At 33.0% G+C, this 16047-nt stretch overlaps 1 protein-coding gene across 1 annotated transcript; it reads right to left on the reverse strand.

Moving 5' to 3' along the window:
* Positions 1–5462: 5462 nt before the first annotated feature.
* On the reverse strand, positions 5463–7574 carry LOC133182228 (chitin deacetylase 1-like). The gene has a single exon (XM_061316984.1). It carries the CDS (start codon positions 7538–7540, stop codon positions 5531–5533), a length of 2010 nt encoding a protein of 669 aa, XP_061172968.1. The 5' UTR covers positions 7541–7574; the 3' UTR covers positions 5463–5530.
* Between the last annotated feature and the right edge of the window lie 8473 nt (positions 7575–16047).

Raw genomic sequence — 16047 nt, forward strand, 5'->3', positions numbered from 1 at the left:
ACAATGTTTTGTAACATTAATTTAAAAATAAACATTTCAATATAAGTTTTTTAAATACTTTTATTAAATAAACAAAGCATTTACGTGAAAGGGTTTATTCCCCAGCATGGATTCGTTGAAATCTCGTGATCAACGAGTACGATCGCATTCCCGATGTCGTTCTTTTTCTCTTGCATTACATCCAAAAAAAAAAAAAACGGTCCTTCGAATGAGACCGTATAAACTGGGGTCCCGTATCGCAGTAGGTGCTGGCACGAAAAAGATCCCTCACTGCTCAATGGCCGTAAGTGCCGAGTATAGGACAAAATTTGCAGCTCTCCACTGGCAAGTGGTGGCGTCTCCATATGAGTGAAAAATTCTCGAGAGGGGCGATTAAACAAAAAACAAACATCCAAAATGTCTGACATCTTTCTTTTCTGTGTCATATAAATTATGATCGCTAAAACGTTTTACTTCATATCAATCAGTCGAAAAATTAAGCGCTGACTCGAAATTGTCTAACTACCCGCCAAGAAGCTAGAAAGCTAAAAATAAATGCGGGGTTTTCCAGTAAAAGTTGTGGAGAATCGGACATTGGTAAATTATTCATATTGTTTTCCAGGAATTTTTATTGGTCCGTTTGGACTAATTAGCCACAGATTTTATTAGTCCAAATAAAAATGTATTAGTCTGAGACTAACGGACTAACGTTAGTGTCGAACCCTGGATGTTTCAAAAGTCACTTTGTTTAAAATTGAATGACCTGGGCAAAGTTTTTGGGACAGGGTCACTCCGTAATTAACTACAGGTTATAAGGTCTACATGAACCAGACTTGCAAGGAGATGCATGTATGGATGCATTTTATCAAACAAATGCCAGCTTCATCTGACCCATACTTGCCAGATGATCATGAGTAACCAAGACCCTTAAGAATAGGTTCATTCATAAGTAACTTTAAGCCCCTTTGGACTAAACTTGCATGGGGATATAGTAAGAGCCTTACTAAACACCTGTGTGTGTTTTTTTAAAGTGTTTATATTAAGCGGCTTTCTTTTTAGTAAAAAAGGATGATAAAAACAAATACAATTGAAATTTTAAATGCATCTTCTTTTTTTAACATTAACAGCAGAGAAATTCTAAAACATTTTAATATATCTCCATATGTTCTTCGTGTAATGTAATGCATCACTATTGTGTCTATTTCTTATTATGTTGTTTGTACATTAAACTATTTTCATCAATCCTATTTATTTGAAGAAACTTTTAATGTTTCCATATGCAATGGAAAATACATTTATTTTCATTTCTTGTAGTTCAATCTGCATAAATTGAATTATGCATACACTTCGTAGATGTAGGTAGTTAATTCTATTAACACCAAGCAAGAATTTTTTTTTTCACTTGTAAGAAAGACAAATGATTTATGTCTTTAAACATGTTAAACAAATATATACATGTGCGACAGATGATAATGAATAAGAATGTGCCATCTTTTAGTAGCAATGTAACTCGACACAGTATTATGTACAGTGCAGAATTTTCATATATTATTCATTTAACAGTCATGTTCTCATTTCAAATGCACACATTTGTAGTTTGTAATGCTAAAAAGTATTTATGATTTTATAAGATCTGTTTTTTAATCAGCTTAACTTTTCAGGTGATGTTGTAAGTCTGAATCTAAATTTCTGCAGTTCATTTTCCTCTCGGTTTACCTTGATTTTTCTCCTCATAACACCGTATTCAGTGTTATTGTCGGTGCAGTTTTATTTTCACTTTTTTCATAAAAGGACAAAATGGTAAAAGCAACACTTAAGTGAAGTAACTTGAACCATAGCTTAATGTTTAAATTAATTCTAAATGGAGTCAAATTTGTTACTACAGTAAAAGTTGTCTAATCTGGACACCACTGGTTCCATAGAAATACTCCTCTGCTGGATTAGACAGCATTTTAAGCAATTGATTTTTCTGAAATGGACCTAAAAAGGCACGATTCCAGTATGCATAATGTCCAGCTTAGACAAGTTTTATTATACAGGAAAAGGTGTTGATAGCTCTGAGAGAAATTGAAGCTGTTTGTAGTGTTATTATAGACAGTTTTTGTGAAGAAAAAGGTTAGTTTGCCTTTTTTATTCTGCAAATCCCCACCATTTACTGTGCAATTTATTGTATGTACATATGTATTTATTTGCCTATGCAAACAGTCTAGTCTTAGTTTTAATCAGATGTGTTCATTTATCATGTTTATTTCCCTAAATAATTTATATAGATTCAATTTTTTTTTTTTGCAAGTGCTAAAAAGTTCTCTTTTTTTTCAGAAATTCTTATTGCCATGATTGTTAAATATACAAATTGCCATGTTTCTTGATTTTACTTATTAGTGGATGTATAATTTACATGAATATAAATTCCTTTTCCAGTTACAGCTAAGTGTTGATTATTGCTATGCTTATATATATGTGCATGTATGTAAGGATCAGAAAATGGTTACCAGTAGTTTCTCCTCTTCTTCAGCAGGAAATTCTCTTTCATACATCAATCTCTTTGTATTTAACTATTTTGTACAAAAATGGCAATTTTTTTCTTCATTCAAACAATTTCCCCCTAAAGAGATGATCATTATTGTGGATTTGTATGTTAATGTTTTATGCTGTTAAAATTGTATACAGTATGTTTAAAGAATTTTAGGGGAAAAAAATGGCTGACACTTAATTAAAATGCAGGTAATATGAAATGGATATAGCAGTTTGGTTGTATATAATGTTTTTGAATAAATAATGATTAATCTTTGTCTGCTTAATGTATTATTAGTTAAAAGTGCTTATGTTTGTGAAGTAGATCTCTGTACATTTTGATTGTTGTGTTTTGATTAGCTCAATAATTTTATTGGTTTTAGTTTCTTTTTGTTTGATTTCATTATAAAAGTCATAAGATACTATCTTGTAAGGTTTCAAAAACATTTTCATTAATTTGACATTAATATTTGAAATGCTGTTTTTATTTTCAATATTCATGGTGTGTAAATATATTTTCTTGAAATTAGCAAGTTTTTGTGTGTTTTGGTATCCAAATCAAAACAATGCACTATTCGTTACTTTTTTTTTTCTTTATTCTGCACATATCATATTTAATTTCTTTACCCACCATCATGATAAAACAATTAGTAGAATTTAATTAGTTTGTGTAATGACTTTATTATAAATACATGTTTTGCATGACACAGTGTTATATTAGCATTGTCAGAAGCTTACAATTTACAGATCAAAGTATTTTTTTCAAAATAATAATTGTTATTTTTATTAATATATTGAAGCAGTTTTCACAAGCCTGCTTTGGATATAAAACTTGAAATTATTCTCATATATACATGGCTTTTGTTAAGGAGTATGGTGCTTATGTATATGACTTAATTATGAATCGAAACGATAATCTGTTTAAAGCAGACAGTAAATACCAGCCTGACATTTTATAGAAGGTTGTAAATGGAAAGAACTGATTGTATGCTCCTAATGATTTCTGTATAAATGTGTAGTTTTGTTATATCATTTGGTAGCTATTTCTCTTTTTGTTTTTCTGTCATCACAGTTGGTGCTTTATCATGTTATATCACATTGGTTGAAAATAAAATCAAGTCTTAAAATGAAAATCAAAGTGTTTCTTTAAGTTGCATGTCTGTAATATCATGAAATTTATGTACTGAAACTTCAAACTGCTTGCATTGACTGACTGTGAGTGGGTCAATGCTGTGGAATTGGCCTATGCCTGCATTGACTGACTGTAGAGTCAGCGCAGAGTCAGTCATGAGTGCATTGAGAGACTTTATAATTCATTATTTGAAGCCTGCATTCACACTTTGTAGTCTTTGAAATCCTTGCATTGAGGAACTATAAAATGTTGCTTACCTGCATTCGCATACAGTTGTGCAAATTATTATGTAGCATTGCAACGATTGAAAATGGAAAAATATTTTAAGTAAAATCCTCAGTAACTGCATGGAATTTCAATATTATCCTTTTACAAATTAAGCTACATTCTGCTCAGATTTGAAAAGTGAAATCATTTCAATTTTGCGCTCATGACATTTTTTTTTTTTTTGTAAGTTAAAGAATGAGCCATTAATAATCCAAACCTGAAAAGACGATATATGAATAAAAAAGTAGATTGGGCAAATAAAGATATAGATTATACTCCGTTCAAGACACTGTGGAGTGAAAAAGAAATTAAGCTTAATACTGCTCTCATGTAAATTTTGAATTTACTGGTGGCAGTAAATGCAAAATTTACAACTTGTATTTAATGCCATGCTGTGAATTCAAAATCTACAATATAAAGCAAATCAGGCTCGTAGGAAGCAATTTGAGTTGTTTTTTTTTGGGGGGGGGGGCACAGCCATACATTTTCAGTTGAGGGGGGACTATCAACTACCAAAAATTCCTTGACAAGAAAAAAAAGGGGGGCACCAGACGTTTTTATTGAGGGGGCACAAACATATAGTATCTATGTTTTCTATAGTACTCTATATATCGCCAAAATTATTGGGGGGGGGGCACGGTCCCCCGTGCCCCCCTCCCCCGGTTCCTACGGCAATGCAAATGGAGGTATACTTGTAAGGGTCATAGTTCCTGTGTTTATAAATCAAGAGAGCTAGGTGGCAATGGCCATATTTAGATTATTTAAACCTCCACGAAAAGAAAATCTCGCTATAAAAAGTATAGGAGATTGGATTATATTTTGTAGCAAAATAAGTAAAATCGTAAATTTTTCTTTGCTAGATAAACATGTAGTATATGATTAGAAAAAGCATAATTCATATTTAAGGTGGATCTGTTGGGTAATTTTGTTGACCACCCAGTCTGAAAGTTTCATCATATTCACTATTGGTCTTTGCTATAACAGGAACCACTTGTGTGTCCCTGTACGTTTTTAAATTGCGTCTAATTCACAATTTCACACTTGGCCTTTTCTACAACAGGAACCCTGCGTGTGTCCCTGTACGTTTTTAATTTGCGTCATCGTTGATCCTGCATCAAACAATGAATGCGTAATTTAGGAGTGTTATTTACACATACGTCACAAAATAAAATCCATTTTTAATGAAGAAAATTCAAGCCAAACAAGGACAAATGGCGCTTGTCGATTTATCTTCAAGTTGTGCTACCTGAGCATTTTTTTTAATTTGCGAATGTAGCGTTGTATCGACACAAGTATGACAGTTGCAAGTATCACGTGTATGGCTTGACCTGTTAATTCTAATGCCTAAATACTTTCATTTGTGGGAGCAATAGAACTTTACAATTTAATTTTTTTCGCCCAGCAAAATACACTAAAACTGATATCACCTAGTGAATTCCAAAATTATATATATATATATATATATATATATATATATATATATATATATATATATATATATATATATATATATATATATATATATATATATATATATATATAAAATAAATTTAATGAATTGAGTACACAGTTAATAGTTAAATCAATATATTTCATATTTCACCGGTGCATTTAAAAATGTTTTCAAATCTGATAAGTTTATGCAATTGGCTGTGAATGAGTTTGCATTGTCCTGCATTTCCAGGGTCCAAATGCTTGTATTTGGTTTACAGGAGTGGGATACTGCACCCAGTCTAACATTTTCTTAACAGAAACAATGTATACATCGGGTAAAGTCTGCAAATAATTCAAAAAGCTTTCGAAGCCCAATAAGTTTCTGGTTTCATGGAACCATCGACCGTGAAAGTGGAGCCCAAATGGTGCTCTGTTTCCCTCGTACGAGTTCTTGAAGTTGTTGGTAAGGTATCTCCTTACGTGTGCTTGTGTTGGTGGAGGTCTCTGACAGTCATCTGCATACGTACATATTCCTGTGTTTGTGTAATCCCACATAGAATTGACTGGAACCTCCCAAAAACCCCTGTGGGGCTGCTGAAGACATGGAGCTATGTTGCATGGTAAAGGCCATCCAAAGTCGGCAGTGAATGGCCACACATTTTTAGCATAAGATGGCCTTCTGGTGTACGTGTAGGATATATCATAAATGTACCCGAGGTTCTGTAAAATATCAGCTTGGTCGTCACCAGCTGTAGCCAAATAAGGACTTCTGAAGCCTCTGATATCCGATAGAGGAATATCTGCAAAAGTTGCCAGATTTTCTTTCGAACGTCTTGCATCTCTAAAAACAGCTTCTCTGGTGATAATATTATTATGATTTACACTGTGCGACCCTATCTCCATTCCCCTGGAGTGAAAATAGCTAACTAGAGTGTTGTTAGTTCCTTTATTCGGAACAAAGAACGTTGCTGATATAGGGCACCCATTTGGGTTTGTTCTATTCAACAGGAGTCTTTCAAAAAACCCCGAAACAGAATTGTCTAATGCATCGTCTATTGCTAGATAAACTATTTGAGGAATGTTGGATTTATTCATTGGATGGTCAAAAGTTTTACAGAAACACGATGGTAGTTTACAATTTCGACCCTGCACACACTTTTCCATATTCATTTTCGGTACAATTGTCGGAAGAGCTGGCAGCGCTGGTGTTGGGGACGGTAACGGACCGCATTTCCAAGGTCCAAATCTGAAAATTTGTGATAAGGGAACCGGTTGCTCCATCCAATCTAACATTTTAGAAATAGGAATAATGTACACATCTGGTCTATGTAAAATTTCTTGAATGACTCTATCCAGAGCACGATAAAAAGGAACGTGGCGCAAAAAATTTCCAATCAAATGGAAACCAAGTGGTGCACGATTACCATCGAAAGAATTTTTAAAATTCATCATTATAAACTCTCGCGCATCTTCTTCAGTATCTGGACGGTTATGGCATCCATCTGCCGTTGGACAAGGGAATGCCTTCTTATAGTCCCACAGAGCATTGATCGGCACTTCCCAGAAACTGCTATGAGAGCCTGACCAGCAAGGAGGTATATTGCAGGGGAAAGGCCAAGGAAAATCTGCGGTTAAAGGGAAAGTATTCTTACCGTTTGCTGCATCCTTTCTGATGAAAGTTTTTGATGTATCGTACCTGTATCCAAGCTTCTTTAGAACCCTTATCTGTTCGTCTCCAGCAGTTTTCAGATACGGACTCCTCCATCCCTGAATATCGTTTGCAGACATAACAACATTATCCAATACTGTTTGACGCTCGGTCTTGATTTCCAGCTCCAGTATTGTTGAGTTTGTTATGGCCGACGGTGTGTCTGCATGAGTTGCTATCTCGAAACCACGATTGTAAAAATCTTGTAAGAGGTCAAAATCTGTACCTTTGATAGTGGTCATGAGAGTTGCTGCAATTGGACATCCGTTTGGATTCTTTCTGCTTGGATGGAACAATCTGTTGTAGAACTCGGCTACCTCGCTATTTACACCATCATCAATAGCAAAGTAGACGATCTGAGGTATATTTCTTCTGCCCAGCGGATGTTCAAACGTTCCACAGAAACAAGACGGTAATGAGCAATTCTGTCCTTGAACACATTCCAATACAACACGGTCAATTTGGTTCCAGATCACTAGAACTATCAATAAAGGACACCAATTCATGTTCTTTTTCAAACTGATTCTACTGTTCTGCAGTCTTATGTATGTCTTTTATCAATGAAATACAAATGAATATAATTTTGCATTAATGATGTATAAGTGTTTTGTGTGAAATTATGTAAATAAACTTACGCCATATATAGGTAGTCAGAAGGGCGAGACGAGAAAGATGTCTTTGTCAACACAAATGAAATATCACCTATATTGACGACTTTACCTGTTGATTAAGTCCTTACCTTAATTATTCTGTGATATAGGGACTACAAAGTGCATTAGTTAAGATTTAATGCATTGTCTGTTATATAAATTGAATTAATAAGTAGTAGTTTTTGTTTGTGTATGTTGATTACTTTTTTATGTACAAATACACTTGTGTTGGATTCACAGAATGCAACACAACATGTTTAATAACGGAAATATTTTGTATTGCATTATGTACGTAAATAAAGGACTTACTTCTGTATTGTGTATTTTATTTATAAATATTTTTTCGTGTAAATTGGTGGAGTACAATAAAACGCCATTAAAAATCCTTAGAAGACCGAGTTCCTTATAAGCAAGGTTCCTTACAACATCAAATATATCTCTGAGTCTCTCAATTTAGAAAAAATGTGATGTCATTGCAAAGAATGAAATACATTGATACATTTGTACTTTGTGTTATCAACAATATTGAAGTGTGTAAAGAATGTCAAGATAACATTCAAAGGATAAAATGGCCTTGTCGATTCAACAGGTTTCGATAAGACTATATAATGATTACGCAATGGGAAATAACTTTCTCATAACCATGATTTAAAAAAATTGTGTGTTAACATTTGAGCATGTTCAGCTTCTTCTCTGAAACCGTTGAACCAATTACAGCCAATTTTGACATACATGTAAAGCATCTCTGGGTATGGGGAGGGGGAGGCAAAATCTTTTAATTTTATGATCCCCGCCACCTGGGATCTGAAAGGTGGGGCTTAAAACATCAAAATTGATGCAATCTTTAAAAAAATCTTCTACTTCTGGACACCAAATAGTCTACTTTTGGCACGATTGTAATAAGCATTAAGTTCTTTGTCAAAAATGTGAAATTCAAGGCTCCTGGCTAAGGATTTCTGGAGTTAGGATGGGGTTCTATTTATCATACGGTGAAAATGCATAGATTCTTTCAGAAGCTTTTTTTCTCTCCTTTTGTATATTTAGTAAAGAAAGAAGGTGCATGGTTATGTTGAGCAAGGATGCCTCTTCCGAAATTGTGAAATTTATCACGGCCCCAGGGTCAGGGATTCTAGTCAGGGGGCGGTGGTGCTGCATTGACAATTTAATGAAAATGCATTTTTTTTTGAAAGTCTTCACTGCTCCAATATATTTAGCAGATAAACTACATGTAAGTGCATGGTTATGATAAGCAAGGATGCTTCTTCCAAAATTTGTGAAAATCATGACCCCTGGGTCAGGAGTTCTTGTGTTAGAGCGGGACTCTATTGATTAAATAGTGAAAATGCCTAAATTCTTTGAAAATCTTCTTCTCTGCTCCTTGATTTTAAGCAAACAAAGTAACTACATGATTATGATGGGCAAGGATGCCTCTTCCAAAATTGTAGAATTCATGGCTCCTGGGTCAGGGTTCTGGTGTTAGAACGGGGCTCTAATGATTATACATATTAAATTCTTTGAAAAATTTCTTCTCTGCTCCTGGGGATCTAGGAAGCAAACAGTACAAAGTTCTAATAAGCGAAGTGTTCTGATGCTGTGCATAGCTCTATTGATATTAATTAAATGAAATTAAGGGGGGGGGGATTTATACTCTACTAAAAGAAGGGAAATAATGTAATTGATAGGATATAGAGTTAATCAAAAACAATATATGTATGAAATATGAGGAGATAACGAACAGTATTCGAGCTCAAAAGTCCATTAAACATTACAAAATAGGAGCAGAGCAAACACGGACCTCTACGACATTAGAGGTGGGATCAGGTGCCATGGAGGAGTGAGCATCCCCTGCCGACCGGTCACACCCGCCGTGTGCTCCTTGTCATGATCGGGAAATAACGGAAAAATCCGTCGACAATTCAGTGTGTAAATAATGGCCTAACAAATAGTATGAAAAAAGTCAGTCAGCATTTGACTTAATGATAGATGTATTTGCTGACAAGGTCATTGTATCGACCATAGAACTTACGAAATGATGGCTTTAAACGGGACTGCTGATATTCTTGTTTCATCAACTTGTTTGTCAATAATTTATCTCGTTTTAGAATACAAAAAGTATTTTCATAGATTTTAATGGCCAGGTAGACTTTTAAATGATGAATACATGTACATAAAAATAAAACAAAAATACATTATCTTCACACATAATATACTCTTCAAAGACCCAGAGAGGCCAATGTGTGATGAATGTGTAGGATTTACTACATGTGTTCTGAGTCTAGTGTCTTTGGCTCGGGAATCCACTTGGCATTTGCATTCACCGATAGTACTACAAAGGAATGCAGACACAATTCGCCTTATATAATGGGTTAGAGAAAACTAGTATTCTAGTTTATTTAACAGTTGTTTATAAATGTTAGCACAGAAATTGAAATTGTGTCTTTTCCGTGCAGAAAGCAGAAAATATAGTTCCTATCAAGCATGTTTGTCAAAAAAAGAAATTTTAATACTTTAAACTGCCAAAAACAAATAAAGAATTACTGATTGAAGAAGTTTGATTGAATTCTAGTGAAAGATTAAGGTGTATTTCCATTGATATTATATAGTGTTGAAAACTGATCGAAAACGTAACATAATTTTTCTGTTTACCATGTTTCCACGTGCTGTACCCTCCTATCTACACTTCCGTGAATAATTTACCTGATCTATTTACAGTCTGGTTGTATTCTTATTAAATCTTGCCAAAGCTACTACGAACTCCTAAATTTAATTGAAAAATAGAATGTTCACAATAATAGGAGCGAATTGACTATTAGACTTGTTTGATAAAGTCATCAACCCAATTTTACTTTATGAAATCTTTACTCTGCGAAGTCTTTGGGCTTTGAAAAATGAAAAAAACCCACAATTTTTTAAAGGATGAAAAGATGACTGCACTTAAGAGCCCTCAATACACTGCACACTAGAGAGTTCTGATTTTGTGGTATTTTATGCAGATAGAGTGATCTGCCCTTTGTTCAAGAATAAAATAAATTAAAATGTACAGTTTATTACTGAATTTGTGATCAAATCAAGCATTCATAACACTTTAATAGGTCAAGATGAATAGATAGAACACTTCATTTGCAGGTATTTAGGCTGTTTAAGTAAACAACAGTGATTTATGTTCATCAGTACTTCATCGTCTTTGAACATTTTTCCTGGGGGGTAAATGCAAGGCACCCTATGTTGAAAATGTGATAGATAAGCTCAATACTTGCACCTTTGCACACTATAATGTTCTCAATGACCAATTTTCCTCTAGTGTATAGAGGGTCCTTAAGAACATCATCTCCGTGTGATAATGAGGACGCCCACTTTTTTCCCGATTTTATACAGAGAACACATGTAAAGCTTTGTTCTATAAAATTACGATGACGGCATCTTTCGCTGCTGAAATTGGCGTCGCAATCATCATCAATTACGAAGACGAAGTAAAATTATTTGTTTGTTTGTTGTTTAACTTCCTTCTCTAGATTTTTTTAACTCATATGGTTCTTGGCACAAAATAATGTTACATTGTTACAGTATTTTATTGTGTAACGAGGCAATTGTGATTGTTTATCTTTAATTTATTTTTATTTCACTAAATAACACAGTTCAAAAATAATATTTCGCAGGACTTGGATATACCCTTGACTGGAAATTTAACAATTTACAAATGGTTTTTGTGGTTTCTTGCCTATTGCAGACGTCTTTGTATACGTCCTTTTGAAAACTTTTTTCATTTTCTGTTTTTCTTCAATTTACTCTTCAAGAGGGATCAGTCCCACTGCTGAATTACAAATCTTTCAAACCGTAAATGCAAAAGAATTTCCCTTTCAATATATAGGTATCACACCGGTAATTGTTTTCACTATGTAATTCTATATAGAATAAAAAATCATTAAAAATCAGGTATTCGAATTCATGAAAAAATATTTAGCAGGAAGTGTTAAACGTTACCAGTCACATCAGCTGACACCAAAAAATAGGGTACCTACACGGCATTTTTTGATTTTTTCCATCCGCAAACAGGAATACCCTCAAAACCACGTGTATTCAATGTGTTTATAAACATCCTGTGTGCACCCCAGGAAGTGGCCTCCTATGCCCCGAAAGAAATAGTTCCTGTCAAAAACCTTTAATATTTTACAAAGTACATAAAATATCCTAAGCACAGATACCAAAAATGTAAAAATAGAATAAGGGAAAATATAAAATTTCTCACAATAAAAAAAATATTTCTTTATTATGTATGGAACTACAATACTTCATTATCCTACCTTTTTGCATGGTTTCCATTCGCAGTTGTGTCCCTTTTCTGCGCTACTTTTCGGCAAAACCAAGAGGACTATGGTAAGTAAGCAAAGTACTCAGAAAAAAAAACTCGCCTCGAAGAAGTCATTTTAAAAATTTCAACCAAAGAGTCTCAAAGATAGCTAGATTAATTCAATTTGTATACACTTATGGTAGAATCACATACATGTAGTTGTTATATCGTACCATTTATTGATAAACTCCCCTTTAAAACATCGAAAACTTAAAATAATAATTTTAAAGGGCATGTACCCTTGACATAAAATATCAAATAAATCTAAAGGTTGTTTTATTATACATAAATTAGATAATGTTAACTATTAAAATTAGAAGAATATGTCCTTAATTTATGCGAAAAACCATGTGAGCTTAAAAAGAACGCGGATCAAGTTCAAGTTCAATTTATTCACCCAAACAAAAATATTGGTACATGGGGTTCATTAATAACATATATACATCATATACAATCTGGTCAGAGGTACATATACAAAACAAAAAAACATGCCAGATGATTGAAAAAGAAAATAGATAAATAAGAGAGGGGAAAATATATCAAGGAGGACAGACAGCATCATAAATTTTTAAGATAAGCATACATAGCTTTTTCAGCATTTTTTCGTCTTTGGTTGACATTAGTTCCATGAATTTAATAACATCAGGTCTGTGGGAATAATAATTGCCCAGGTAATTTTTTCTTACATTAGCTAAAGTTTTATATTCTAAGATATAATGAAATTCATCAGCAGTTTGAGTATTATTACAAAGTGTACAGATTCTATCACACAGTGGTATACCATACCATCTTCCAGTCTCTACTGGCAGATGATGATTTGCAGTTCGAAATTTTATAAATATTTTTCTAAATTTAGGAGATAACTTATCAATATAATGTTCAGATCCAAAGTTTTGTTTAAAAAATTCTGTAAATCTGTCCTTTTGAAGAATTATTTACGTCACTAGACCACTTTTGAATAAATTGATCTTGTAATATTTGTTTTACAGTAGCAGTTATCCACTTATAATTCATATTGACACCCTGTTCGTACCATACATTTGATAAACCACACATATTACATATTTTCTGTATACAATCTAACCATGGGTTTGTTAAGTTTCCATCACAGTACAGTTTAAACATATGTTTGTATAAAACATTTACAATTTTATTTGGCGGGCCTGAAAAAAGCTTTGCCCAATATGAAATCATTCTACAATATACCGAAATATACAGAGGAAAGCGACCTGTTTCACCATAGACCATGTACGATGGCGTGGAACTCTTCAAATTAAATACATTAAATACTAAACTTCAAGTGCAGACGCTCAATAATATCAAGATTTTCATAGCCCCATATTTCAGAGCCATATAGTAAGACCGGAACTACATCTCTATCAAAAAGGTCAAATTGACAGTCTACTGGTAATTGGAATTGTCTAATTTTTCTTATTATGCCGTACATCGCTTTTTGTGCTTGTTCATATAAGTGGGTTTTTTTTTGTTTTACAAAAGGAACCTGTGCGTGAAAAAACAACGCCTAGATATTTAAACTCTCTAACATTTTCAATAACTAAGTTGTCGTAATAAATTTTTTTTTAACATAGGACCCTTTGAAAATACTAGAATCTTCGTTTTTTCGACATTCACTTTCAACTTCCATTGTAAACAATATGTCTGAAATTTATTGATTACATGTTGTAATTCATCGGCTGATTCAGCTTTAATAACAGTGTCATCCGCATAAAAGAGAATCAACAATTTAAAACACATTAGTAATTCTTTCTCAATGGTTCTTGAAATACTTTGTAAGTCTGCAATATTCTTGTTCAGTAAAAAATCTTCAAGATCATTAATATACATTGAAAATAAAAAAGGTTACTCCTACACTGCAACTAAAAAATTCTGTGGACATGCCATTTATTTTCACCATAGATTTAACACCTTTGTACATATTTTGAATGTATTGAAAACATTTACCATTTATCCCATTAATATGTGACTTGGTCCAAAGCCCATTCCGCCATACAGCATCAAATGCCTGTTTAAAGTCAACAAAGGCGCAAAATAGTTTCTTTTTTCTTTGCATCAAGATATTTGATAAAAATTGTAAGGTAAGGATATGATCAAGTGTAGAATAATTTTTCCTAAAACCCGCTTGGTTTTCTTTAAGTAGATTAATTTCATTTGCATAAGCTTCCAATCTAGTATTTAAAATACAAGTAAAAACTTTTCCTAAGCAACTAAGCAATGTTATGGGGCGGTAATTATCGGGTTTAGTCGGGTCTCCTTTGTTTTTATTTATAGGTTTAATTAAACCAATCAACCATTCTTCGGGAACAAAACCACTTACGTATATGATGTTAAAAATATTTAAATAGACTGGCATAAATGTAGTTAACGTTGATGAAATATGTTCCTTCAGGATATTGTCAACTCCAGGGGATTTACCTTTTTTATTTTTGTTACAGCTTCTAGTATTTCATTTTCACTAATAACAGAATTCAAAAACTCGTCGGATATGACATGGGTTGCATTTGTGACGGATGGTGCATTATTACTATATGTATAGTTCTCTTCATTATCGCTTTCATTGATATTTTTCAAGAAATCATACATATCATTTATATCAACAGAACACTTTTTTTCTTTATCAGAGGTATTTAAAATTTTCCAATACTCTTTCGAATTTGATGAACGTAAATTTTCAAGTTTTTGTGATAGATCATTTCTGTATTTTTGTATGCATTTGTCCATTGTTTTTTTTATATTCTTTACTCATTAAGACAAGTTTAGTTTTATTCTCTGTTGAATTATATCTATTTTGTATTCTTTTTGCTAGATGACATTTTTTCCTAGCCGTTTTGCAGTCTTTGTTAAACCATGGTTTATTACGCTTAATATTGTCTGGTGTTATATTTTTATGGAATCCAAATGTTTCCTGTGCCGCATTGGTAAAAACAGTACTTATATCTTTTGCAATTTTAAAAATGTCAGATTCGTTGACTGTGTCAATGTGGAGGGATAATTCATTCAGAGAATTTTCAATAGCTTTTACGCTTGAAAGGGCAATATTACTACAAAACTGACCGGCTTTGTCTGGACACCACAACTTCACACTCGACTGGTTTACACTTATGCACGTATTTTCTGATCGAGTCTTGAGACTAGAGATTGTACAAGATATTGGCCTATGAACATCCGATAATAGATTGCAAAAATCATGTATATCAAAATTTTGTATAAATACTAGCCAGAACATAATCAGCTGTACTACAATTTTTACATGTAACTGCACCAATGTTTTTATCATTACCTAAACGGCCATTAGCTATAAAAATATCATTGTTCTTGCAAAAATCTACTAATTTATAGCCAAAATTATTAACACTCGTGTCTTGAACTATTCTCTGTAAGGGTATTGAAAGTTTTTCAAAAATGGTAGATCGTGCTTCAGTTTCACAGTGGGAAAAATCATTGCATACATTTATATTTGTCAAAAAATTATCAGGAGTAAAATAATCAGATAAATGAGCAGTTCTTGCATTAAAATCACCCATTAAACACACATACTTATTATCATTCACTAAACTGATTAACTCTTGTTCGACTTCTAAAAAACAGTCAGGGGAGGTGTATTTACTAATTTTGGGCGGTATGTAAACAATACCACACAGTACATCTTCATTGGTACTGAATAACACTTTGTCTACTTTAAACCATAAAACATATTTACAGTCAGTGTTTATGACTTTGACATGCTTAACAATATTATCCTTAACTGCTAAAATAATACCCCTAGGTCGAATATTCGTAAGTTTTTTTCTGTTTTTCATAAAAGTTACATAGCCAGGTATTTAAATTTGATCAGAATCGTCGGTTTTTGATTCAGTAAGTCCTATTACATCATATTTTTTTATGAACTCTGTATATTCATTATAGAGTAACTTATTTTTAACACCACAAACATTTAAAGAAAGTATTTTCAAATTATTACATTACTCTTATTTACATTGCTGTTACGGAGCTGCAT

Source organism: Saccostrea echinata, unplaced genomic scaffold (genome assembly GCF_033153115.1).
Source record: "Saccostrea echinata isolate AGI-Se365-2 ecotype Australia unplaced genomic scaffold, CSIRO_AGI_Sech_v1 ptg000009l, whole genome shotgun sequence".
Taxonomy (NCBI): Eukaryota; Metazoa; Mollusca; class Bivalvia; order Ostreida; family Ostreidae; genus Saccostrea; species Saccostrea echinata.